The sequence below is a fragment of the Larus michahellis genome, chromosome 4 (genome assembly GCF_964199755.1).
Source record: "Larus michahellis chromosome 4, bLarMic1.1, whole genome shotgun sequence".
In the NCBI taxonomy this organism is placed as follows: domain Eukaryota; kingdom Metazoa; phylum Chordata; class Aves; order Charadriiformes; family Laridae; genus Larus; species Larus michahellis.
Genome location: NC_133899.1, coordinates 48,980,458 through 49,007,035, shown reverse-complemented (window position 1 = coordinate 49,007,035; position 26,578 = coordinate 48,980,458). Strand labels below are relative to the sequence as shown.

General features: G+C 48.8%; 1 protein-coding gene across 5 annotated transcripts; it reads right to left on the bottom strand.

The window, feature by feature from the left end:
• SPINT1 (serine peptidase inhibitor, Kunitz type 1) lies at positions 1–20,734 on the bottom strand. 5 transcript variants are annotated; one of them, XM_074584565.1, is made up of 12 exons: positions 20,535–20,734; positions 20,210–20,351; positions 19,559–20,025; positions 10,933–11,084; positions 8,973–9,111; positions 7,722–7,892; positions 6,991–7,017; positions 5,900–6,025; positions 4,913–4,963; positions 3,957–4,127; positions 3,175–3,231; positions 1–2,029 (listed from the first exon to the last, which is right to left on the bottom strand). In XM_074584565.1, exons 3-12 carry the CDS (start codon positions 19,980–19,982, stop codon positions 1,830–1,832), a joined length of 1,518 nt encoding a protein of 505 aa, XP_074440666.1. In that variant the 5' UTR covers positions 19,983–20,025; positions 20,210–20,351; positions 20,535–20,734; the 3' UTR covers positions 1–1,829. The 5 variants fall into 5 exon arrangements, with proteins under 5 accessions (XP_074440666.1, XP_074440663.1, XP_074440664.1 ...); XM_074584562.1 differs by lacking the exon at positions 20,535–20,734 and adding an exon at positions 5,666–5,734 and having other exon boundaries at positions 20,210–20,356; XM_074584563.1 differs by lacking the exon at positions 20,535–20,734 and adding an exon at positions 5,666–5,734 and having other exon boundaries at positions 8,973–9,108; positions 20,210–20,348.
• Between the last annotated feature and the right edge of the window lie 5,844 nt (positions 20,735–26,578).

The following is a 26,578-nucleotide window of genomic DNA, read 5'->3' as shown; positions in this document are numbered from 1 at the left end:
TAAGACAAACAATTCCTTTTTATTGCAACTCGTGTTATCAGAGTGAGTGCATACACACACACACAAAAAATAATCAAGACATTAGGTTTCTTGTCTAGGCCATGGTAGGCTGTGGGAAAAACAAAGAGATGGAAGAAATGCTACAAGACAGATCACGAAAAGCCGTGGAGGAATCTGACCAGCCCCAGGGACATGGAGGCAGATGCCCGTGACGGGGAGAAGCGTGCAGTCAGATTGCCAGCAGGCTGTGGGCAGCGGCTTCTTCCCTTCCAGCCCAGGCATTGGCCCAAGGAGGCAGCTCTCCTGGAGCTGCACTTGAGAGGACCTGAGCCGTGCCCTGAGCCGGGCATGGCTTCACCAGGGCTTTCCAGAGCCACTCTGCCCTTGGCCCTGAAAAGGTCTAAGCATATAAACTAAAGTCTGTACATAGATTTATGCTTCCTATTAGATTATGCTTATTCTTACACACACGCACACATGCAAACACACACGCACTGATCTCCTCTCTCTTCACAGCAGGAGTTTCCCAAGAGCAGCAGGCACTGGAAGTTTGGGGATTGGTGCCAACCCCACAGCTGACAAGGCATACCAGGCACTTCAGAAATAGCAGCTTCTGCCCCCAGAAGTCCTCAGCTCCCAGGGGTACAAGCCTGGACAACAGAGATGCAGCAGTACAGATCTGGGGAGCACCTCACTGCAAACAGTCTACAGGGGAACACACGGGACCTCGCCGAAGTGTGGATGTCACATGCTGCCATGGGGCCAGGAATGAGCTCTGGACCTCCTGGGGCTGGGCTCATCTTGCACCAGGAGGAATGGGCCAGCAGGAGCGGGAATGCCCGGGGACATCACCTGGTGGTATCCAGCCCACTCCTGTGCTCTGGGAGATGCCAGGGACTCAGGTCAGGCTACGTGCCCGGAGGAGAGTGCAGTAAAATCAAAGCTGCAGCAAAGGTCCAACTGTGAGGGGGCCGAGCCCTTCCACCCTCCCCTCACCATCAGCAGGAAAAGCAGGGACATTTCCTTTCCTTTCATGTGAGAATAAATAGATATTTTCTGAATGTATCTGGGTTCAAACTGAACACTGGAAAAGCAACCAGAGCAACTCAGAGAGAAAATGGTGGACACATACTGTACATAGGAGGCTGTAACACGGCAGCCAGGCAGAAAAAAATCTAGGTGTGCTTTTCTGGTAAAAAGCAAAGCCTAGAGATTAAAGCAGGTATTTCTCTTTCCTTCCATCTCAAAAACAGGAACCACTGGAGAGTGTCACAGAGCCTTTGGAACAGGTCTGGACGGTTATCTGAATCTCACAGCCCTCAAGAGGCTCACCACGACCAGGAGGACTGCTGGGAGGCAGGGCCACCTTGTAGAGGACTGGGGGAAAGGGAGGAAAATACCAGGTTGAGTGGAAGAAAGTGGCGCTGCAAACAAATTTGCTGGCTCTGGTGAGCTTGCACCATTCATCAATGTGAATGCTACACAGATCCAGTCCCAGGATCCTTCAGTAAGTTGAGCGGAGTTGTGCTCTGGGTTCGAGCAGGGAGAAAGATGTAATTCAGAGTTTCACTGGACTGTTTGAAGTTAGGAAGGGACAGACATTAGGGAGCATCAAAATGCTCCCAGATCCTCACTTTCCCAGAGCAGCCATTTAGCCAAGACAATCACAAACACTAGTAATGCCAAATCATGGCTAAGTCTTGGCCTGATGCTACAAATGTCTTCAAAGAGAATGAGTCCTTCAGGCACAGGCCTGTGTCTGAAAACAGAACTCCAGAAGCTTTGGGGAGCGCCCCAATGCTGGGCTGGAGAGAGAGAGAGGCTGTAGGTCAGACTGGTTTGGTGGTGCTGCTGTAAAACAGATGCTCAGTGTCCTCTGTGGTGGAGAGGGTTGAGTTGGTAGCGGTGGTCGGTTGACGGCGGCGGCTGTTCTTCTTCCTCCTGTTCTTCAGGAAGAAGTAGCCGATGATCACCAGGACCACCATGATGCAGATCCCAAGGAGCACGGCGATCACTACCTCAAAGGCACCTGTGGGGGATACATGAACACGTTAGAAGGGCAGATCCACGAGCCCTGATGCAGCAGGAGCAGTCAGGAAGAAGCAGGCACAAAAGTTGCTGCAGAAGCTGCATTGGCAAAGAGAAGAGGTGGGCAAGAGCTGGCCTGACAGCAGGGTGGTCACTGCACAACTGGGCAAAGAAGACAGAAGGCAACTGCATGGCATAAGGGTATGGCCTGGGTATAGCCAGCCTGTCTCTCCCTTATTATGGATCCCATCATTTCCCAGATGCACCACGCCCTCTAAAGGCTATTTGGTGACTTCGGCAGGATTGGCCATTTGATGCCCCTAAGAATATCCAGCCCTTCTGCAATGCTGGCCTTGCTTCGTACGTCAACAGGGAGACCACCAAGGGGTGGTTGCAGAAAGCACCTCCTGGTTGGGATAACGCTGTCGGCGTGAGCTATGGTGGATACGCTGAGTTTGTGGGGAAAGAGCTTGTAGCAGCGCTGTGGGCACTTGGTCTTCTACAGCCAACCAAACTCCTGCAAAATCAGTGGAGACAGCCAAATATGATGCGTTTGAGAGCTGGTGTGAATTCAAAGATTAAATTGAGCTCTAGGGTTGAAGAAGGGTATAATTGAACGAGTTCTCTACTGAAGAAAGAAGTCTTACAGCTCTGTGGTGAAAGGACACCAACCTTAATGTGATATTCTTTTAGGAACTTGTAATTCAATAGCTTTGGTGTTCTTTACTGTTGTGGAGAGGATGTATAGGGTCATCAGATTTCCCCACAGTCTAGCACCCAACATTATTCACATACCCACTTGGGCCTTCCTTCTTGCAGAAGTTAGTGGTCCTTACGTGAACTTGGCCCTTGGGAAAAATTTTACTTGCCATTTTTTGATGTTGAACAGTGGACCATTCAAGCAAGTTGATGGAAGGAAAATCAGGAGCCTCTGATGTGAGCTACTGAGTCACAGACAAAGGAGAAATTGGACCACATGTGCACAGAAGCATCTCTTGCCACTGCTAGCATCCTACAAATCCCACATTGCTCCCTCGGCTTCAGAAGTGGGGTGGGAGAAGGCTATTATTTGCAAGGAAAGACAAAATATTTTTCAGGGCACAGTAAAAGCAACAAGCAAGATCTGTAGGAAAAACTGTTACTCACTTAAGATAGCACTTTGGGACTCAAAGGATTCCCATCTCCGGCCAATGGCATCTGCTTCTGAATTGGGAACAGAGGGGGGGAAAAAGTTTTACACAGAAGGTTAGAAACAAGGGATAAGACAGGTTTCTGAGGAGCATATTTCTAGTGCTCTGAAGTGACTGAATGCATACAGCATCCCTCTTGACAGCCCTGGTACTGAGCTCTCGGGGCAGGCTGTGAGGCACAGTGAAGCTGAGGGTGGCACTTCGGAAAGGCAGCAACAGTTTGCCTCCCAACAGATACAGTTTGGCAGAATTCCTCCTCTTTCAGCTGTTGGCCTCCACAGCAACATGTACAAAGCTCTACAGCGTAAATCTTTCCCTCTCATTTGTTTAAAACTTGTGCCTAATATGTGTCATTCAGGATTTTCTTACTTTCTCCCCTCCCACTTGGGATGAACTGGAGCCAAGCTAGAAAGTCAGATTCTCTTTAGAGAGGCTATTCCATGTCTCCGGTTATCTTTGTCATCTTCCTCTGTCCCTTTTTCAACATCAGCACCCAAAATGTTTTCCGGCTCTGAGAAATGTCAGGCTGCATCGCAGAAAGATGCTGTAGATACACACCGTTCCCCGTAAGGCATCGGTCACGTTGAAGAATCCTGTGAGACATGGCCAGGGTTTGACAGCAGAGCTGCTTTGACTGAAAGCTCCCAAGCCACCACCTCTTTGTGACTGCAGAATTTAATCTGGAGTGATTTTCATAGTTTGATCAGTAAAACTCCAGCCCTCATTATATCTGCTTACTTGTGACGCCTGAACATGATTTCATGCACTCTTCCTCTCCTTCAAAGTTGTTGCTGTTCCCACCACAGCCCCCGTAGGTGAAGGGGTCACATTTCTCAGAGAATGGGTTATAGTACCAGCGGGGGATGCTCTCCGTGCACTGTCCAGTATCAGGCAAGTCCACACAGTGACCTGGCAAAGCAAGGGGGAGATGTTCTAGCCCAAGCAGTGCTTTCCCAGAGCGGCAACATTCTCTGCTCACAACTGAAGAGCACAAGCACCATAGCAGAAGGAGTCCATGGCTTCCCATGCCCAGTTGCCAGCTGCTCAAATTGGCATTGCCAAGGTGAGCTGGCACCTGCCCAGAAACCCAACTAGCACGGAAGAAAATGGAGCATCAGGGCAGTCATGTTAGACCTTGGATTCAATCCCCTGCAGAAATGACCTGTGCTCCCCGGGCGGCAGAAGGGAACATGAAGAGGACAGACAGAAACCACAGTTCGGCTCGGGTCTCCTCTACAAGCAAGCTGCATCTAAGCTGACTTGGGATATGCTGTTTTAGCCCAGTGATAGTGCCACTGTTCACCCTAGTATAAACAAGGCAAAGGCATGGGATCGAGCACAGGCATACGATTACTCGTATTATGGCTTTGTTGCGTCCCCCACACTGCTTTGGTTTGCACTATTTCCGAAGAAAGTGCTGCAGGGTTTTGCACAGGCCGGGTGCTGTGCCCAACAGGCAACATGCATGAGACCTGCTTGGGTGAAAAAGTTTAGTCAGGAGAGTGAAAGCCTGCTATAAACAGCCGTCCTCAAGGTCAGAGAGCAGGCTCTTGCCCATTTTTCGTACAGGGACTACGCAGATGCTACACCCGCTTTTGGAATTATACAGGGAAGCGGTTTTACCATGAAACAACAGACTGAGGGAAAAATAAAAGCTGGTAGATGTCAGCCTAGGTGCTGTGGGTGGTACGTACCTTGCTTATGTGTGACATTGATTTTCTGCAGTCTATTGAACTCACGAGCATCTGCGAGAGAAACATTTCCTGTTAAAACTTCTCTCACCAGTTGAATACAAAAGAAATGTCTCTGTCTATGCGGACGTGGGCAGGCAGGGCTCTCCTGCACATCCCTTTGGTATCACAAGCCAGGGAAAGGGAGATATAATTTGACGTTCTTAAAGATCTCAAAGCTATGAGAGGAACATGGGAAAAATAAAATGTAGTAGCGGGGAACTATTCCCCATTTCCATTCCACAAACACAGAGACAAAACTAAGGAAAACAAAGACTGCATTCTTAGGGTTTTTTTTTCCATCAAGAAGTATGGGAAAACTGCTGTCACTCCAGGTTTTAAGACGTGTGAAAGAGCACTAGTATAGGATATAAGATAGGGCAAGAGAGATGAATCATATGCTTGCAACCTAAAAAGGCAGCAAAACATCCACATATGAGAAAGAGATTATGGGAATTCTGTCAGAAGAGGGAAGCAGGAAGGGGGAAAGAGAGGGAGGGAGAGAGGGCGGGAGGGAGGAGGGATTACAGACTCGGGCAGCTCGCCAGTGTGCATTTACATTAGCATAACGTGAGGATGTTAAGGGGACTGTGACACTGGACAGACTGGGAGAAATCATGGTTTCATTTCCTATCTCCCAGCTCTGGGAGAGCAGGTAAGGTCATTCAGTGAGAAAAATATTGGAAGGGGAGGGGAGGACAGGCTCTGAAGTCTTACAGACAGGTGCAGAGAAGAGAGTCGAAGAGTATTTAAGAGGCAGGAAACATCCCAGAAGGAAGATCAGCCCTTGCAGTCAGCAGAGATATGGGAGATGGCAGAAAGAGGTAATGCAGGGTCAGGAGATAAGAACAGAAGGCACGAAAAAACATTGAGTCAGCACCTGTAACTTCCAACACACTCTCATCTCTGGGCAGATACTAAATTTTCTAATCCAGAATTTGAAGTACTTACATTGTTCACAATACATTTCGTCTGATCCATCAGCACAGTCGAGAGTTTCATCACACTCCAGATAGGCATCAATGCAGCAGCCATCCTTGCATCTGAAGAAGGGGGACTGACAGTTCCCATTGCACACTGCATCAGAAACAGTTCAGATCATAGAATGAATATTAGTGAGCTTTCTCCCTGCCGCACAGATGCTTTAGGAAGGACTTAAAAGCTGCTGATAGGGCTGGCAAACAAGAAACAAGACAGATCGGTTAAGGTCTCTCTTGAGTGACACCCTGGACTCAAAAAAAAAAAAAAATTTTTTTCTTGATTTTAAATGAAACATTGCTCTGGGAACAGACAGGCTTCCCCTCAAAAAAAGAAGTACACAGAAGGTGGAAGCAAGAATGAGCTTCTCAGGAAGAATATGGAGATATTGCCCAAGCATAGGGGATTAAATTTGGAAAGACAAACTGAAACCTGCACACCTGGCTGAGAGAGCCAATGGGGAAGAGCAGTTATTCCTCTCTGCTCCGGAGGTGGTCCCAAGTGCTGAGCATTGTGCCCAGTTCTGAGCTCCCCAGTGCACAAAAGGCACTGGCATACTGGAGTGAATCCAGCAGGGACTCAGCAAGAGGCTGGAGCACAAGAACTAGCATGAGGTTATGGAAAAGACAGACACAGACTCATTTCGGAGGTGCACAGTAATAGGATGAGCAGCGACAGACACAAGTTGCAGCAAGGGAAAGTGACTCGATGTGAGGGGAACAAAATTATAACATGGGCCATCAAACACTGGCACAGGTTGTCCAGAAAATGGGCAAAATTTCCTTCATTGGAGATTCCCAAAACTGGACTGGATACAGTCCTGAGCAACCCAATGTGACTCAACGCTGTCCCTGTTTTGAGTAGTGGGTCGGACCAGATGACCTCCAGAGGTAATTCCCAACCTGAATTATCCTATGACAGAAAGTGAAAGGCTTAGTAAAGAAATTAGTCTCCAGTGCCTCTCTCTCCACGCTGACTGAGTGCTAATCAAAAGCCACAGGAACGGACATGAGACACTGAGCCTGAGCTCACAGCAGGGTTACACCGTGGTACAGGAGGCTCACCTGGCTGTTGTCGCCCGCCAACAGAACCTGAAGAGACAAGGGGAAAAATAAAATAAGTTTACCACCACATCACTTTGTCAGCTCAAGATCAGCTTTATATTGCCTTCATATCTCAACTAAGAAGTGCATATTTTCCGGAAGCAAGCCCTGCAAGGGTTAGGGAGGGGAAATATGGGTGTCCACCACCCAGAGACCCCAGATGAGTAGTACCCCTGTAAGGCAGGCCTGGAGGAGCACAGGGGAACTTCCCACCACTAGCTATGCCCAAACACCCCTTCTTTTCCAAGGCTTTTGCCACCTCCTTAAGCTGTGCAGCACAAAGGGCCTGGCAGAGGCTCAGCCCATTTATCTGAGGTAGCACTCAGTCATTCTCAGGCTCGGCTGAGAGGGTGCCAAAGGAGAAGATGAATTTCATTTTGGGAGTGAAGCACTTCTGGCTCCCCCCCAGCACAATGCTACCCTCTAGATTTAGGTTTCAGATGTGACACGAAGATTTGGTGAGGGTTTCTGCAGCTAGGGATGCACCAGGGACACTGACCAGGGGAGCAGCACTCCAGGAGCTGGGTCAGATATGTTGGCAGTGTGAGACTAGGACTCCCCATCCATAATTAGCCTGGTCTCCTCAGCTCTCTGAACTCTAACTAGCTGCCAGACAAGAAGCTGCAGTACCTGCCCACAGGGTCATCCCAACCCCATGAGAAAGAGAGGGCTGATTTTCGAAGCAGACTCACCTCTGACATTCTTGCAGGCGAGTTGACACTCCTCTTCCCGTAAGTAGTTATTCTTGTTGGCCTTGCAGCCGCCAAAAATGAACTCCTCACACTGCTGAAGGCTTGGGTTGTAAAACCAACGTGGAAAAGATCCCCGACACCAGCCCACCTTCTTAGGAGTCAAACAATGCTCTATCAAGAAAGTTAACGTAAAAGGCTCTGGTTAGCTTGCCTTGCCTTCACATATACAAAGGAGAAAATCTTCCAAAGGAAAGTTCAACACTGTGGACACTTCTCTGAAAGATTTATAAAATCTTGAGCGGTGTGAGAAGGGAGTCATGGTATATATTTTCTTATATGAAAGGCAGGGTCACAAAATCAAATTAGAAGGTACCACATTCACAAAACAAAAGGAGCCGCTTCTCCGCGCAGCACATAGCTACGACCTGCTTCAGGATGTTGGTGGTGTGCAAATATTACATGAGGTCAAAAAGGGATTCATCCATGGCCATTAAACTCAAAGACACCATCTTCTGATTAAAAAAATCTCCCAGCTGCAAATTCCTTGCGAGACTAACCAAGCGTAGTAGGGATTTACTGAGAGCATGTCATGTTCTTGTACTGTTTCCAAATTATCAACCTCTGGACGCTGTGGGATGCAGTGTACTGGATTTTGGACAGATGATTAGAGTCACCTGATATGGCTGTTCTTATACTTTTATGGCACCTGTGGTAGGAGGAGAAATTCGCTGCTTAGCTACTAGTCAACCATTTGTCCAAGAACTCCTTGCTCCTAATGCACTTGTAATGCTGAACATTTTGATCACTAAACAAGGCCATATAAATAAAGCCAGGGAGACTTTGAATGATGGCTCCACCTATCCTGCAGCTTAAGGGAATTAGGGCTTTCACAGCAAAACCGTGAAGTCAATAAGACCTTTCAGGTTCTCCTGCCTTGCACCCTCAGCTGCACTCCAGGCTTCAGTCACTACGGCGTCACCTAGCAGAGGGCAATGACATGCAGCGAGGATGAGGTTATTGCAGGCTACCTCTTCTGCAAGAGGATGCGAAAACCCTGAAGCAGATCGCTTTGAATGTATAGACCTTCCGCTACTGGTCAGGTTCAGGCTTTTCCTGGGAAAATTTGACATGCAAGTCCCGTCTCTTGATTATGCTCTTTTCCCATCCACCCCTCTGAAAAGAGCACCAGTAATGCCAGAGCAGCACCCAGGCTTGAGGACTCCAGCTAGACATCCGTGGGCTCATGCTCACCTTCAGTCTGCTCCGAATTCAGCACCATGATGGTGATGTTGGTGAAGTCTTGCTGTTGTGCAGTGTCCGTAACAGTAAGCTGGAAGACGTAAGTCCCCGCCTGTAGGTTGGAGATTTCTACCTGATCTTCTTCGTGCTTCTGAGAAGGCAAAAGAAAGGCTTATGCAAAAGAAGGTACCTCTAATGAGGGAGTGAGTGAAGCCGTGTAAGGCCCATGCTCCTCCATTAGGAAGGAAGGAGCTTGGCTGGAAACCACCAAGCAGATGTCTGGCATGAAAGATGTCTCAGTGCTATACAATGCCCCCACATCCATGGGCTGGTACCCAGCTGGAATGGCAGAGAGAAAGAATACCACAAGACTAATTAGATATTTCATATTTTGTCACATTGTGAAGGCACGAGGGAAAATAAAAATCTTTGGAGAGGACTGAAATACCTGCAGTTTTTGTTTTACTTTTTTAAAAATAAACCCCATTATGAATCACTTGCTTAGTACATAGGGAATAAGCTAGGTGTATTTAAGAAAGATATATTCTTGCCTTTTGAATATGACAAGCATATTTAGTATTAGAGATGGAAATGAGTGCCTATTTCTTTGCCTACTAAGAGGTTTCTAAAAGAGAGTGAATTATTTTGTCAGAATAAGAAGTTGTGATTTTATTGACACAAACTTCTCCCTGTATTTGGGCCCAACAATATTGGGCCTCTATTTCCATGCTATCTGCCTTTTTGGTTAGGTTTCAAGAGAACATAGAGTTGCCATATATCATCTTAATGTAGTTAATATAGCATAATACTAGAGGACTTTTTTTTTCCCCCTGAAAGTTGCTTTGGTTGGGCTAGGGGGAAGGGAAAAGGAAAGGAGCACTTCCAGATTTCCACAGCCCCCTCAGCACCCTAGGAATAGTCATTGCTGGTCTTTGAAATCAGCTGTAGACCTGATGCACTCGTTTGCTAATTCTTCCAAAAGGTGCCACAAGAACTCCAGATGAGCTCCAAGCTTTCCCAGAGCATTTTGCAGAAGTTTATCAGTAATCATTTGCTCTTCTAAAGGCACAATTCACGTTTGACATCTATAAAAGTATCTAAAGGGTGGTTTGAAGGAGGATGGTGCCAGACTCTTTTCAATGATTCCCAGTGACAGGACAAGGGGCAATGGGCACAAGCTGGAACATAGGAAGTTCCGTTCAAATACACGGAAAAACTTCTTTATGGTGAGGGTGCCAGAGCACTGGAACAGGCTGCCCAGGGAGGTTGTGGAGTCCCCTTCTCTGGAGACTTTCAAGACCCGCCTGGATGCAGTCCTGAGTAATGTGCTCTAGGCAATCCTGCTTTAGCAGGGGAGTTGGACTAGATGATCTCTAGAGGTCCCTTCCAACTCTGAAGATTCTGTGATTCTGTGGTAAGATAGGCAGTGTTCACACCCTAGAGATCTTGGAGTCAGTCAGGAGACATGAATTCTGCTCCAGCTCAGATAAAATAGGAGAAACCTATGCTCTAAAGAGAAGCAAAGTCCAGGAAAAGCCCTAGGAGAACAGAAGCAGAGCCTGAGACTGGATTATTCAGAGGAGGAGAAGCCCCAAGGAGGAGCAGAGCAAAACTAAGGGCAGGCCCCTCGCTGAACTACAGGAGCTTGGGAGCAGAGGCAGCTCTTGCACCGAAGCTACTGCCCTCCTGGGTGCTCCCACCCAGGCAGACCAGGCGTTGCTTAGGAAGGTTTGAGATGGCCTGCTGGTGCAGGGAGCCCAAGACCTGATGAGGCCAAAAATGCCACATCCCAGTAGGTGTGAGAGAGTGGGGGCAACTGTGAGGAGTGCTCCATAGCTATTGGCAACAGGCTCATGGGTGGACTGGCTTGGGGAGGGAAGGACAAGGTGACCTCTAAGTCAGTGGCTGTGAGAGCCCAATCTAATGCAGATCACAGGTGACACTGAGCAAGCTGCTTCCTTCAGCTCCCTACCTTCATCTCCACGGAGGGGTCGCCGAGGATCTGTTTCCATTCATAGCTGACTATCCCTCGGTCATCCGTGCTCTCTGTACCTCTCAGCATCACTGGCTCCCCCGGCTGTACCCTCATGTCCATGCCAGTGCGGGCTATTGGAGGATGGTCATCTGCAGAAGAAACGCAGAGCAAGGCTTGGGTAAGAGGCTGAAGAGCCCAGTCCTTGCCTCCATTACAGTAAGACAAGGGAGTGGGATTCTTCCAGGCTAAATTAATACAGACTTCAACCACTGAATGGAAAATGCTTTTATACAGCTGTGCTTCTTGCAGCCTGAGCAAGCAATGGACAATAAATACCGTTATTACTGACCTCACTAATTTAGTAAGTCCACAACTCACTCTGGCAGTGCCTTTGAGCCAGATGGCTCCCTGGCCATTTCTGCCCACAGGAACCACTGTAAGAGGGTGTCCCTGTGGCTACAGCCATTGTGCTTCTGACCAACGGACCACATCCTCACAAAACAGCACAGAGCAATCTCCACCCTCCACTTAGGGAGATGACCTGATGTGGGTGTTGAAGAATGTGGAACTGACTCTCATTATGCCTACCACCATCTCTAAGCACTATGTTAGCATGCTTAACCAGAGCTATGCACTGCAGGATTTGGATGGAAAATACCGCTCCTCAACCTCATCTGCCACCTCCCTCTCTGACACGCATGCCTTAAAAAAAGCACACAAATGCCAATCATGAGATCATTATTTTTCTGCCATTTCCATGGATTACCTTACTAGCAGCCTCCACAATCCTTTAAACAAATTTCCAGACTGTAAGAAACAAAAACTGATCCCTGCCTGTGCCAGCAAGAACAGCCTAAACAATGGCACTATTGAGTCTGACTCATAACTCCTTTCAGCCTGAATGTCTCTGTCCGCAGGCTTCCTGCGTAGCTCAGCCCATAAAACTCCACCTGGTAGCACCTGTACCAAGTCCAAGACCCAGTGCTCAAGTTCAACCTGAGTCTTTTATAAAGGCATTATTTGTCATTTAGAAGCTAGATATAAATCACTCTACCATTACACTGTTGTATAGACTGTATCTGAAGAAGAGGACTAGTGCCCAAAGCCCTTGGAAAACTACTCCAGCAGCTAATTACTTTCACTGTCGTAGACTTGCTCCTAGTTTCCTGTTTGAGTGTTTCTGGATTCAGGTCCCAGCTGCTGACTCTTGCTAGAGTCTACTGAATATAGCCTTCAATATAAGGCATATGTACAAACAAACCTGACATTCAAAGCAAGCTACTTTTTAGTTCTTTCCTCACTAAATTCAGTAAGATGGAGGGCTTTGCAACAGATCAGAGTTACCACAAATCCACCCAGAATCTTCTATTTTCTAGTATCTTCTACCAAATGAAGACCTATTCATCGTTCGGCTGCAGAGTCCGGGAGGGTATGTGGGTACCAGTCCTCTGAGGTGCCCCCCGCAGCCTGCTCCCCAGCTGCGGCCCTGCAGCTTACCTCCCTCATCGCCAGGCCGATGGGGCTGCGGTTTTACTCTGTAAGAGGTCAGCTGCTTCTAGCCTGTACAGCTGCAGGGCTTCTGGTCACGTTTGTCACACCTGTCTGTGTGCTCTCTGCGATCTGTCACCGGTTTTATCTTTTATTCCATCTTTTCACGTGAGTTTTGGGTGGGAACAGTACAAGATCAAGTTCATATTGTTGAGCTTGAGCCAACCAGCAAAACAGGCAGCTGGACTGAGAGGCCAGGACGGATGACACCTGCACCACAAGCAGAGATGCCCACCCTGGCGTCCTCTCACCTTTGGGTAGGGCACACCTCCCTGCCCCTCCTTCCATGGGGCTGCATGCCAGAGCGATGGGCATGGCATGCAAAGGCTGCTCAAAGACACCAAGCAGGGCCCAGTAAGCCTGGCACCTCTTGGGTTTGAGCAGGGCTGGTAGAACCAATAAAGGAAGTTTCGCTTTATTTTCAAGTGGTCTTGCCACGAGAACATTCACAGGAGAAAGCAAGGACTGGAGCTGGCAACACTTTCCAAACAAGCTGGGAAAATCAGCCCCACAAGCACCTTGTACACAGCACTCACGACAAGCTCTGGAAATGGCGTGTTCCTACCGTTCCTCCCAGACAAACGCCGTGAGCCTGCCAGGGAGAAGTTGCTGCCCGCCACCCTCCTGCCAGGGTGAGCCCAGTAGATGGGTGCAGTCACACGAGGAAGACCAGTTCTTCAGCAACATGGAGGCTGATCATTAACTCACAACAACTCCAAATCATACTTTTCCTTGACATTTTTGAGCATGTACGCTTAAAAGGAGGTTTAGACTGGATATTAGGAAAATTTTTTACACCGAAAGGGTTCTTAAGCATCGGAACAGGCTGCCCAGGGAAGTGGCTGAGGCTCCATCCCTGGAGGTATTTAAAAGACGGGTAGACATAGTGCTTAGAGATATGGTTTAGTGATGGTTTTTGTCAGAGTTAGGTTGATGGTTGGACTCAATGATCTGAAAGGTGCCTTCCAACCTAGGCAATTTTATGATTCTAAAAAAAATAATTGCTGGCCAAACATTTCTCCACAGGTCAATTTAGTTACTTCGGGTTGTGGATTGCATGGTGAAGTAAGACCTCAGTTCTGGTCAACGAGACAGCTACCTCTCCAGATCCCATCTCTGATTACCCAAATTCCCTGACCCTCCTCACCTCCAGGAAAATAGTCAGAGTATTTGCCTGTGTGCGGCGACTGCCAGCCAAGGAGGAAGTCTCCATAGAAATGAAGGACTTCACTTTCAAGTCTCTCCCTTTTCTCCTTAGGACATCTCAAAGCTCAGTGACATTGGAGTATTTCCGCTGCACTGACTTTATGAAGCCTTCAGTGGCAACGTGGCTATTCTCCACCTGAGCTTCATAACCCAGTGCTGACTGAACCAGAGAGAATATCAACAAACTGCTCGTAGAGGGGAGAGTCTCCATTCAGTTCTTTTTGCTCTGAAAGCCTGTTTGAAAAATGAAAGTTACCTTTGCTATAATGCTCTTTTGACTATGGAAAGTTTCTGCTGTAAAACTCTGTAATTAACAGGGAGATTAAAGCTTTATGATGCTGTTGTGTGTCGTGCGCTTTACTGTGGAACTCATGCTCCTGGAGTCACATCATTAAGTGACAACTTCAGCTTCCACTTATAAAATACATCAGAAGGTGAAATACCTTTTTTTTATGATCCTGGAGAAAAGCTTGATAGAGTAAATCTAAAATGTTTAAAAACAAATTTATATGGCTCACAGTGTTTTCCTGCCTCAGTCCCTGTTTTCTGCTTTTTAAAAAATTTCATTTAGTTTTAAGGCTTATGCAGTCAGTTGTTTGTCTGGCTTCACCTCCAACGATGAGTAGACTTGAACCAAAGTTGTTGGGGGAACAGGAATCTAAAAGTTATTGAATTCCTACATGGGCTGCAAAAGTTAGCATCTAGGTTGGGGGAGAGACCCCAGTAGGGACCTCGCTATCCGAACACGCAGGCACCAGTGAAATCCCGCAGCAGAAAGCACTTGCAAAGCTCCCAGTTTAGCGATTTCTCTTTCAGAGCTCAGATATCAGCTCTTGCCCTCGAGACACAAATTCACAGAAAACCAGATTTCCTCCATTCCAGCGCTCATGCAGATACACCCTGAGTACTTGAGACTGTAAAGATAACGCTTGAAAATACCTCAGAATGATTTGAGGTTGCCGCTAGGAAGAGCTGGAAGGCTTTCTCAGGGTCACCCAGGGGGTCCTACAGCCGGCTGCTGTCTGCCATTGCAGGAGCAGCTTACAAAGGAGACAAGTGCGGCTTGTGCACGGGACACTGAGGCTCTCCGAAGGGAAGGACCTCGTTGGGGACAAAAACCACTGGGCAGGCCAGTAGCAGAGGCAGGAGCAGAAATGAGGCCATCCAAATTCCAGCGTCTGTGAGACACGCAGCCTCGGAGACTCGAAGCGTTGGAAGCCAGCTGAGCCTGCCCGCTGCACAAGCAGGGGGGCAGGGGCAGGGGCTCTCCCCGCAAATGCTAAAGCTCTGCTCTAGCGTCGCTTCCAGGGCAGTCATTCGAAAGCCAGCAGCTTTCAGGGAGGGTTCATTCGAATCTCGCCCATCGACACGAGAAAACTCTCCATAATAACAGGCAAAAGTAAGGAAGATGCTGCTTCTGCAGGGTTGATTTGCCTGAGGCGGGGAGAGAGAGAAGGGCACAAGGCAATGCGACACAGTGCCTGGAGAAATACAAGCTCTTTCTGTAGGGATTCATCCTGGCTGGGCAGCAAATACAGTCACAATAAGGCCGTATAGTTTTCCGATAACTCATGCAGAGGCAAGCAGCTGTCAGCATTAATTTCTAGAGGTTTCTGTAGTGGTTTGTAAGAGGTGCACACAGTAGGTCAGCTTAGCCTCTCTAGAACAATGCAGCATGACTGAACGGATTGTATTTTCAGAATAAAGCTGCTGCCCCCGGGCTCTTTCCGTCCTTCCTCAAGGTGTGGGAAACCAGTCCGATTTGCTTTAGCGGGCACAGGGAAAGGGTCTCCCACAGGCCTTTGTGCCAGTTTAGTAAAGATCAGTTTGTTACTGATAGCTCCAGAGCCACGACGTGAAGTAGCCACAAAATGCGGCACTTCAGTAAATTCTGCATGACAAACAGCAGTTCCACAGTCAGTGGAAGCTGCTCATCACCTGCTCTGAGCAGGGAGCTGGACCGGCTGGTCTCCAGTCTGCCAGTATACATTGGCCTCTGAATGCATGATGGGGGTACTGAACATGCAATTCCCCCCCTCCTGGCCTGAGCTGGGCGCTGGAGGACGAGTGGCTGGCTCCGGATTGAGCAGCATCAGCCAAGGCCACACCAGTGACCGGACCCTTCTCAGCCCCAGACGGGATGCCAGCACCGCTCACTCTAGTTGCCTGCAGAACGGAAACCAGCGCGCGACCAAATGTTTGAAGATGGATGAGCTTCAAACTTGCTGAGCTCTCCTTTTTGAATGCTTTACCAAAGTTTTAACCTGCAAATCTCTCTCCACAGCCAGGCAGGAGCAGATACATGCTGAACCCAGTGGGTTCCCCAGTGCTGCCCGTCTCCCACTCACAAGCCCTGAATTCAACAGGAGAGTGTCACCGAGCATTTCACAACCACCACAAAAGGTTCAGTTCAAGAAACGGACAAAGGTTCAGGGAGGTTATTTTCCAGTTTCACACCCAGAACTGGTTTGCCTAGACCAGAATAAGCTCGGGGTAGTTACTTAAACACTGGGCTCCATTATTACCAATAAAGTGCATGGTGAGCCTGCCCCTCCCGAATGAGCCAGGCAGAAAACTCGCACCAAAGTTCAGGCTGGGGAATCATTTAAGAGGATAGTGCCTTTTAACAATAACATCAGAGACTTGGGGCAGTACGTTAGCTAAAACAGGCGAGAGACAGAGCCAAGGTGTCGTCACCAGCTTATACAGGACTCAGAAGCTCTTGTTCTCCAAAATACTGAAAATAGACTCAGATGATGTGCAGAAGCTAGATTTCAGCTGTATTCCTTGTTGCCTGTACCCACAGGTTTTTCTGGTCATAAAACAGTAAGAGTGGCCACAGCGGGTAAGAGCAAAGGTGCCTCTGTCCCTGTGTTCGGTTTGCAAGTCTCGTTGTGGATGCTTGAGCAAGAGCAAGAACACGTAAGCATAAACAGCGCTTTCCCCGTAACACTCTTCCAGCTTTCAGCTACTTCCATCAGGGTCAGGAAACACTCCAGGATTAAATTTGCCCATTCAGCAGCCCCCAGCTGCACTCCCTCTTTCAAGTGCTTATCTAGTCTTCTGAACAGATATAAACCTGGTCTGCTCCTGTGGGCCTTGCGACACGTGGCTTTTCTGTTTAATGTCTCCCACTGGGATCACTAAATATATATTTCACTATTCACTAGAAAAAAAACACGCTTTTAATCCGCATTATTGCAGAGGATGTCTGAAGATTGCCACGTGGCAATAGGGCATACCCTAAAGGCTCCCAGGACACCTGACAGAGGCACATAAAGGAAAGGGGTGGATGACAAAGCAGCATATAAATTTCCAGCAGACCTTTAGAGCCCAGTCTCAGGGGGCTGACAATAACCTGGGCTCCAGAGCAGCCACAGAGCTTCACATTTTAACAGCGATACCACAAAACCTGGCGTACCTGGTGGTAGCCAGGCCCCCACCTTCCTGCCTAGACAGGACCATTCCTTCTGCATGGACCCAATTCCAGCATCGCAGCTGGAGGAGCCTGGAGTTTTGCTTCGGATTTTTCTGTTTGGATCTCAACCAAAATCGAGATCTGCATTCTTAAGTGTCTCATCAACTGCTGTGGGGAGGAGGGCCCAGCTCGTATGGTCTGATTTAGCTCTTGTTGTTGTTTGCAGTTTCTCCAGTAAAATAACTCATTTTCAGCTATGGATTAATAAATAGTAATAGTTCTTTATCTCTTTTCCTGCCAGCCCTCTGATGTCATTCAAGGTGATTCAGAAAGCTTTTGGTATCAGTCAAAAGGCAATGCCTAAAAATTTTCAGGGGAGGAGGGAAACACGTTTCCCATCAAAGCATGGCATTAAGAACGCAGCCCGACCTAGACACGAAGCAGCGAGCTGCCCGGTGTCCGTGGCTACAGCTGGAGACCTGCCCAGCACCCTGCACCCTCTAAGAGTGCAAACACGGGGTGTAGAAGGGACCGAGCCCTTCCTACACCCGCAGCGGTATCGTGGCGCAAGCCCCAGGTGAGCGAGGAGGGGCATGCCCGCCTCGGCAGGCAGAGTATCCCTGACAGCATTTCTGGCGTGTTTTTCACTTCTCACTGATAAGCCTTCCCAGGTCTTCCTGCTCCACCACAGCCATCCCAGCATCTGTGAAAGCAGGGCTAGATATAGCCTGCAAGGCAGCACCTGCGTGTCAGTGGCGGTGACGCTCCAGCTAGGTGCCGTGGAGTGGCAAACACAGCACTGCTGGTGGCACAGAGAGCTCAGTGACCCAGGGACACTTTGTAGAGACCCACACGCACGCAATATCACATCCTTCGACCGGTCCAGGGAGGAGGGGGGTTGCAGTCTACCTGTATGAGACGCTGGTCCACAGAGGTGAAGGGGCTGCATTGCTCAACAGTACATTGTATTTTAATCTAATCTTGTGAAATCAGGATGCACTGGAGATGATGCATTCCATTTTCCTCCTACAACAAAGCATGTAGGAGTTCAGGCAGCTGCCAGCGTGCCACCTCCAGTCCTGGAGATGTGGGCTTCAGTTCCTCACCAACTGCAGCTCCTGTGGAAAGGATTTTGAGCCCGGAATGGAGACGCCAGACAACTACTGCAACAGTGAGATAGAGATTTACCAAAAGGCCCTAAAATGGGGTGGGAAGCGACTAGCAAGGACAGGAGAACCACTTCTGCCACATTGCTGCTCAAACCAGTGACAAACAAGGGCTGCTCCAGAGGAGCCGTGCCCTCCCCTGAAACCCCTGCGCTGCTCCTTAGGATGGACAAAACTGATCAGTGTGGGGTTTGGTGCCATTTCACATCTCCAGCACCTACAAGGCTCACAGGCTGGCCCATCCCAGCAGAAGATCAAAGGCCTATTCAGCTCACGCGGTCCAGCCTGAGCCTATGCACCCACCCAGCTGCTCCCCTTGTCATCTTTACATCCCTTCCGTCCCCACCACGGGTGGGCTGGGAGGGGACGTGAGGATTACCCATACAGGTATCCCCTAACAGCCCTGCCTACGCATCAAGAAATAATAAACTGGTTATGGTTGCCAAAGACCCAGCCAGGCTAGAGACGTCCTGCCCTTGTTAGGCTTCCTCCAAAACATGGAATAAGGAGGTAAAAGGAGGGATTGCCATGTTTTCAGCATTTCTGAACACACTGCACTTCTTTGGAGACAGCAGAGCACGTGGCAAGCAGCCAGCTCCAGATTAGTTTGTTTTCCACCTGTTTTTTTGGGTCCAGGTGCAATCTTTCAGAGCAGGGAACCAGGGACTGGGGAAGAGAAACCCACCTCCAAAGGGAAAGTTTTCTAATCAGCCTCCCTCAGCTGCTCCCTCTCCCTCCCCCAGCAGCAAGGACCAGCCCCACCAAGCAGAGCGATACCGAGACACCTCACCATCCAGGCTGCTGCTCACAAGATTCAGGCTGTGGCAAAATGAAAGGTAACTAAGTGGACCATGTCCTGCCCCCAGCCCCTGAGCAATTAAGGGATTAACACAGCCCTTTAAAACGCGGTGGTGTGTAGATTTTTAGAGGTTTTCACTTTCCAACCTCAAAGGCCTGGGGGGAAGGAGAAGAAAAACAATACCTTTTTCTCCACTTTGTGAAGTATCAAAAACTCAGCCTGCATTTGGTAAATACTCACTCCACCCACTTCAAATAGGTTAAAAAAAGATTCCCTCTCCATTTGCTCATAGGTAAACTGAGGCACAGATATTAAGTTAGTTCACCAAAGTTAGGGAAAACCTTTGCAGCAGAGGTGCATATAGAAACCCCACTGCTTTATCCCGACTGTGCACAGCTGCACAAATGGCGGCTGGAGGAGCTGGCACCAGTGGCCATTAGTGCTCTTCCAGCCCTGGTTTGCACAGATCCATTATGGGCACCTTACCACTAGATCTGTGATCCTGCATTGCCACGTAGGAATCGTACACGTCCTTCCTCAAGAAGTTGAGAAAGCCAATCTTCCTGGCAAACCTGCAGACGAAAGCCTGGTCGTAGAGGCAGTTGAGGAGAAAGCAGCCCTGGATGTGGTCTTCCTCCGTGCCCGGGACCTGCTCCACGAGAGCCAGGTTACAAGTGGGGTCCTTACAGCAGGCTCTCATGCAGTCTCTGCTCCGATGGACCATGGGGGACGACAAGAAGGTGGCTCCATTCTGGACAGAGGCGTCTATATCCAGCACCAAATCCGGCATCCCTGCTGTAAAGTCCTCCAGGCACTTTTCACCAAAGGGTTTTTCCTCCTGGCCTTCACTGAAGTCCACCACCAGCACCAAGCAGACCCAGAGCACAAACCATGGACTCCCTCGGGCCATCTTGGCGCCCCGATCCTCACCGCCTGAAGACCTTAATCCTTTCCTAAAGGAAAGGAGAAGATAGATGAAGCTAAGCATGACCGGTGTCCAGGTGCATGACACCCCGGAGCAAGCGGGCACCTGGAGCGCGGCCTCGGCTGTGCTCCGGGTCCCCGCTCGCCCCGGGGTGACCAATGTGTCCCCCCACCCTGCACCTGATCCCCAGGCATGCGCTCTCAGCCCCCCACCTGGGCGGTCTCAGGTGAAACCGGTGCTGGGAGTGGGGTGTCCCCCTGGTCTCCCCCCGGCTCCTTCACCCCTCAGGTGTGCCTTCAGCTGCGTCCAGCAGAGACAAAGGCACGGAGAGCGCAGGAAGTGAAAACCAACTCCCTGAGAAAGAAAAAAAAAAAAATCCAGTCACTCCCCTGCATTGCGTAAGAGGAAGGGGAGGAGAGCCGGGCTGATACCATCTTCCACTCCTCTGGTGAAGGGAGCGGAGGCTCCCCATGGGAGCCAAGATGGTACTCTCCTTTGTGCAGGTGCAAGTGCACCCGCTCCGGATGAGCATCCCACCAGCTGGGTTCTTCCTGCATCCCCGTGCTTCGGCCGCTTTGAAGGAACTGAAAGCCGGGTAGCATGCTGTCTGTGTCCTCCTGTGGTAGTCCTTGCACTCCGGTGTGGCCAGTTGCATGGCACAGAGCACCTTTAGTCCAGTCTTGCTAACCTGGACAAGTCAACCCTGCAGTCGCATCTACAGTGCCCGCTGCTATCGCAGCTGCGAGGGCTTTTGTGCTCAGTACAGGCATCTCGAAATCATGAATTCCCTTCTCTTGGGACACAATAGTCCTCTTGAGTGAAAGCACTTGGTGGCGTGCCCAGAGGCTGCCTGCGGCAGGAGCCCTGGCACTGCAGCAGTGAAAATTTTTGGTAATCTGCCCCCACTGATGAGCAACATTTCACTGCATCTCGTACAGATCAGTCACAGTCTGTTTATATTTCCCTTGCTTTGCAGGACGGTGCTGTTTGGAGCCACGGGAACATAAAGGCAGCCTGCTATAACTTCCATGTATTTTCTCCCTTCCTGCTTCTACTTGCAGATCCAGGATCAAATTCCTCTGTTCAACAGATAAACCACTGTCATCCACCCTCTCTGTAAACAGCCCTAAAGCCCCTGGGTAAACTGTTCTTACCGCTCTGTCGTAGTCCTTAGGAGAGCAGGGAGTGCTTGTAATTTGCTTGGCCATTATTTGTAATGAAATATTGCATAACTTAGAACAACAACAGCAAATGTGAGGTAGTGTTGAGTGGCGTATCTTCAAAAAGCGATGGTGAGCAGCAGCTATGCCTCAAAGAGCAGCTGGCCTTGTGGTTTTGGAGGCCATTCTGGGTGTACGGTGTTTCAATTCTTGCTGCTTCTTTCTGTACCTCTGATGCATCCTCATGTACCCTCACGGGATTTATTGAGAGTCCTTAGACATGTTTCCACCTCCTGGCTGTCACAGACAAACACTATGGGAATGTCATGTTGTAGGAATATTATTTTTCAATACCTCTCACAACTTTCTATGGCCTGATGCTGACATTTGTGTGTAGCACTGACTTATGTTTGAAAAGGGAATTGATTTGATCTGGCTATGGTTGGGTAAAAAAAAAAAAATATAGGCAAAGCCTAAACCACAAAAAGAGATGGTAGGGCAGTAGGAAACACACATGTCTGCAGTGCAGAGGGATTTTTATTTTCCTTGTTGGCTATACGATTCTTTGTCAGAAGAAGCGTGTGTGTGTCCCACTCCACACTCAGACCCCATCTCTACACCAGGTCTTTAGGACCTGCTCGCAGACCCTGCCAGGTTAAAGGCAGATCTGACCTTGCTGTCCTGCACGTCTTCTAAATCTATGCAGGAGAAATAAAAACAACAACAAGGTTGTCTCCTCCTTTTATTCTGCACTTGCCCAAGGCGCTCCGCTGGGGGCTCTCTCTTGCGTTTAACCTGGAGGAGATTTTTTTTTCCCTGGCTAAATATTTAAAGCCTTCAGTCTGGAGCCAGGTGAGACTCAGTGCAGTTCCCCGACACAGGAGCGCGCTGCTCAGGGAGCAGTTAGTCCCGTCCCCTTTGTAAACCAGTTGACTGTCCTTGGATCCCAGCACTGGCAGAACTGCCCCTCAACAGGCTGGTTTGGTATTTTTGTCTAACTGGCAACAAGCCAATCTGCCTCAGCAGCAGTGTTGGGTTACAAAATCTCTGCCAAGGGTTTCCTGCGAACCTGAAGGACATGACGTCTCTTGTGCTTGCGTCAGGTAACGTAACTCCTGCAAAGGTAGAGCTGGGAGGACTCCTGGTTTGGCATCTCTAGCCTTTTTTTATTTTATTAATGTTTATGAAGGGGTGAGCCCCTTCATACGCTGAAGAAGCCTAACCTTAAGAGTAGGGGGTTTTAATAGCTTTTGCTGTCAGCAGAAGGCTGTGCTAATGTCCTGCTGCAAGGTTTTCTGCTGCTCGCCCTGAATATATTTACTTTATATTCATTTTTCTTGTGCACTATTGTCCTTTCATTTCAAAAGGTTCCCTCCTTTTGTCGTCTTCATCTGTGTTTATTGTAGTGAAATGATATCCTAACCCAGTCTTCAGTTCGGTAGTGCAAGCAAGCCATGATATTTCAATTGCTTCTTCTATGGTAGAGTCTCCATTTCCCCTCTGTTACCCCAATGGCCTTTTTTTGGTACATTTTCCAGTTTCAGGTTTTTTATTATTAAACAGGTGTTACAGAATTCTCTGCCATAATCTAAAGAATGCATCACCATTACCAAGTATTCAATCTTCTCTCTCTCTGCTGGAAATACATTGCTGAATACATTTTGGGATCATATTAGTATTGTTTGCAGGCTCACTGCAGAGCCATCTTATGAACAGTACTTGTTTTATGGATCTTGGTCTTGTTCTCTCCATCATTTTCAGCTGGTCAGCCCCCAGCTAATATTTTTATGACCATTTCTTAAGTATGTCATCTTACTTTTTATATTTTCTATATTCTTAAATTGGACCTATTTTTTTTCTGCTTGGCCGATGGGTCTGTCTCGTTTCTTTGACCTGTAAACATCCCATTTTCGGTCCTCCACCGTAGGAGTGATGCATCCCACTTCTGTGCCAGTAGCACAGTTTCTAAATATGCCCAGTTTCTTCTGGAGAGGTGCAGTAATTAAAATTTTAATTGAGGTCAGTCCCAAGATCAAGGACTTTTGCTAGGAACCTCTCTCTGTTGCAGCAGTTTTCTTTCCAGCTCAGTAACCTATTCCTTGCCCTCCTAACCTAGAAATCCCATCGCAGCCCTTCTCTTCGGAACAAATGATTTCCCATGACTTCAGCTGAAGCGTGTGTTATTCATATTAGTGTGAAGGGAAAGTAGGGTGTGTGATTTTATGATTTGGGAGTGTTTTTTAAGGGGTCCCAAAACGGTGAGTCACTGTTAACATTTGTCTGTCTTTGAGAAGTGTCTGCTCTCCGTCCTGCAATAACTATTCAGGAGATGACTCAGGGAAGGTAAACCGCACCGTAGTTTAATATTTGACTAAGATTATAAGAGCTCTTAGACACGCATGGCTTGTAACAGGCTCAGTGCAGGAGCCTGCATCACCTGCCTTCTTGTGATTCCTGTGGAGACCCCAGCACCCATCGGCAGATGGACGCCCACCTTCCAGAAGGAAGTGACCCCAACAGGCAGAAAAATAAGGAAGACTCGGTCCAGGCCCCCTTTGCCTGGCTGTGCAGCCCAGCTCCATGGCATCACTGCTTGCCATGACTTCCTGACGGCAGCTTGTCCCACCAGCTGCTGCAGATGAATCCATTCTGCTGCGCTTTACCTGGGAACCGCTCTGTCTGTAATTAACGCTTGGGAGACAGGTTCGTTTTGTTGTATTTGCCTCAGGTTAAACCCCCTGCTGTGGTTTAGGGGCGAGACCCGGATGCAAGTGACGGCACAAAGATGTGGCAAAGGAAGGAGACGGGGAGGGACCTCATCGGGCCGTGACTAACCACCGGTCCTGTGGAACAAAGCAAGGGAAAGGATGACAGGCTGCTGAGTCCTCCCAAGATCCATTCCCATTGCATCAGGGGCAGCTTTGGGGAAGGGAGTTACAATAAGGGTATATTGTTTCTTTGGGGAAGTTCTTGTTTACGGTCCTGCATGGCACTGGCTTCTATTTTAATGTTGCTGGTCAAGGTAAACCCTTAAGGGCAGGCGCACAGGGAAAGGAAGAAGGGAAAATAATGTTGAGACTACTTACATCGAAAAAGTATCTGCGTTTTTGTCTTGTCTGCGCTAGGCTTTTACAGAGAAATAGGTATGGAAATGGCTCCCTTTATGAAGCAAAACCCCTTCAAATTGCAGAATAAATTTAACATTTCCCATTGAAGTCCCCATAGGCAACCTGAGCTGTTCTTTACAGGTCCTGTGAGTGGAACAGGATCGGTCATGGGGTTCCCCACAGCCCCTCCTTCTCCATCACTTCCTACAGTGACTGCATCCCTGGGAACCTTCTGACTTTCAACACCTTCAGGCCAGCTGCTGGTGCCTCCCGCGAAGGGCTGCTCTCCCCTGTGTGTGTAGATGGCCATTTCCTCGCAGGTGTGAGCAGTACCGTCCCTGCAAATGTAATTGCACCCTTTCAAGGGGATTGGGTCACAGTAAACTTGTTGGTGCAAGAACTATACAGACGGCCTCTGCAAGCCTGAAATGTTGAAAGCAGGCTGGAAAACAAGGAAGATCCCCTTCATCTATTCAGCCAGTGGCTTCTCTTGTCTCCATCTCTACCATTCAAGGACGTGCTGAAACCTCTGTACAACACGCGCCATTCAGTGCCGCAGGCCTCTTTCCGTAGAGCAATAAAATAACATGGACAGGTTTTCAGCGATCCCCAGACAATCCATTCGGTATCTAATTCAAGTTGTCAGCTTCACCTAAGTATTCAATGGGAAGGGGCTTCCTCCTCAGTGGAGATACTTACTTATCCCACTACCTATGGGATGTCTGAGGGTGGACACAGATAAGCAGAGTTAATTGCCTAAGTGAGGAGAGAGTTCAGGGTTTGCTACTCCTCTGGTGTGCCAAAGCAGTAAGTACAACTATTTCTCATTTACCCCTTTCAGCTGCTGATGAGCTATGAGCTTTTATGCTTCACTTGACTGCCAGTAAGAGAGGCAGGGGGAGGGCGGGCAGGCAGGCTAGCTCGTCTGACTTCTTACCTTTATTGCTGAGACCTTTCTATTTTCTGAGGCGGTGCCAAATAGTGCAATTTTGTGGGTTGATCAGTCAAATACTAAGTCAGGAAATGTTTTCCTCTGTCTCTTGGCATTCTTCCTGCTCACTGCCCTTTCACTGCCTCATGAAAGGTGAGACTCTCAGGGTAGAGGAGTGAGACTGATTACCGATTGCCTGACTGAAGTTATGTAGGCTCCTCTCCGCGTGCTGGTGGGAAGGTAGCCATACTGGCCAGGGGATGGGAACTCTGTGAGCTGGAAACACCTGGCTGCTTTCTTAACTCTCCTGGAGTCAAAGGCGAGAGCAGATGATGTGCTCTCCTCCTTCTTGCTGGAGCTCTGGGGAAACGGTGCAGCCTTTTCAGTTTCCATGCACTGGTGGAGACACTGGAGGATGAGGGAAGTGGACAAGGGATGTCAGGATGCTGGGTGTACCAGAGCTGGTCACTCGGGGCTCTGGACTTTTGGAATCTCCAGCCCTGGCTACATTTTCTGATCTGCAAAACTTATTTCTGTGCCTGTTCCTGCTCACGGGAGGATGAAGAGCCTCTTTTCCTTGTGGTGTCAACATAGTATTGATACAGTCACCTCTGCTGTCTTCCCTGGTTTAATTCGTGTTAACTACCACGTTTGCAACCACAGGGAAAGTGATTATTTTCTAAAGCAGGTGGAGAGTGGCTTCTGGCTGTCTTGAAGGGAAACATTTCTCTCTAGGCTGGGACTCAAGGGAGAGAGGCTGACCTGGTTCTCTAGAAAGTCGAGCTGGGGCCCTGCTGAATTATTGAGTGTGCACCGCAGCCGTCAGCACGGAGAGAAAGAGAAGCACCAGTTTAGGTCACAGGTGTGGGATGGAGATTACTAGCTTCAAGAACAGAGGAGCGTAACCGGATCTGCCTCATGCACTTGGTTGCTCTGCTGCCTGGATCAGTGTCACAGCTGCTTGGCACTAGATGCAGCTGCTCCGCTTGGTTTGGTGGCCCTCTCTTGGGCCCTACGTGGTCATAAAACCCCAACTCCACAGTATCGAATCCCTCCCTCCTTTCAGAGGCAAAACCCCACTCTTAGGGCAGGCCTGGAGGAGCAGCGCCCCCAGGTCATGCACATGGAAGCTGAGGCACGGTGTTTCAGTCTAACACTCAACCATGCTGGCTACTTTTAAACCCCCTTTATTCACCCACATAAATGATAAACAGATTTGCAGAGGACATGATCACCAGCAACTGTGGCAGGAGGTCCATTGGAGCTTACCTGTGCTCAGCTCGTGTGAAAAAACAGTTTGTCTGATTAGATGACTTAGTTGCCCAAGTACGCGTGTTCACTTTGGAAATTTTGGTCCAGGTTGTATGTCCAAGGATACGAGGA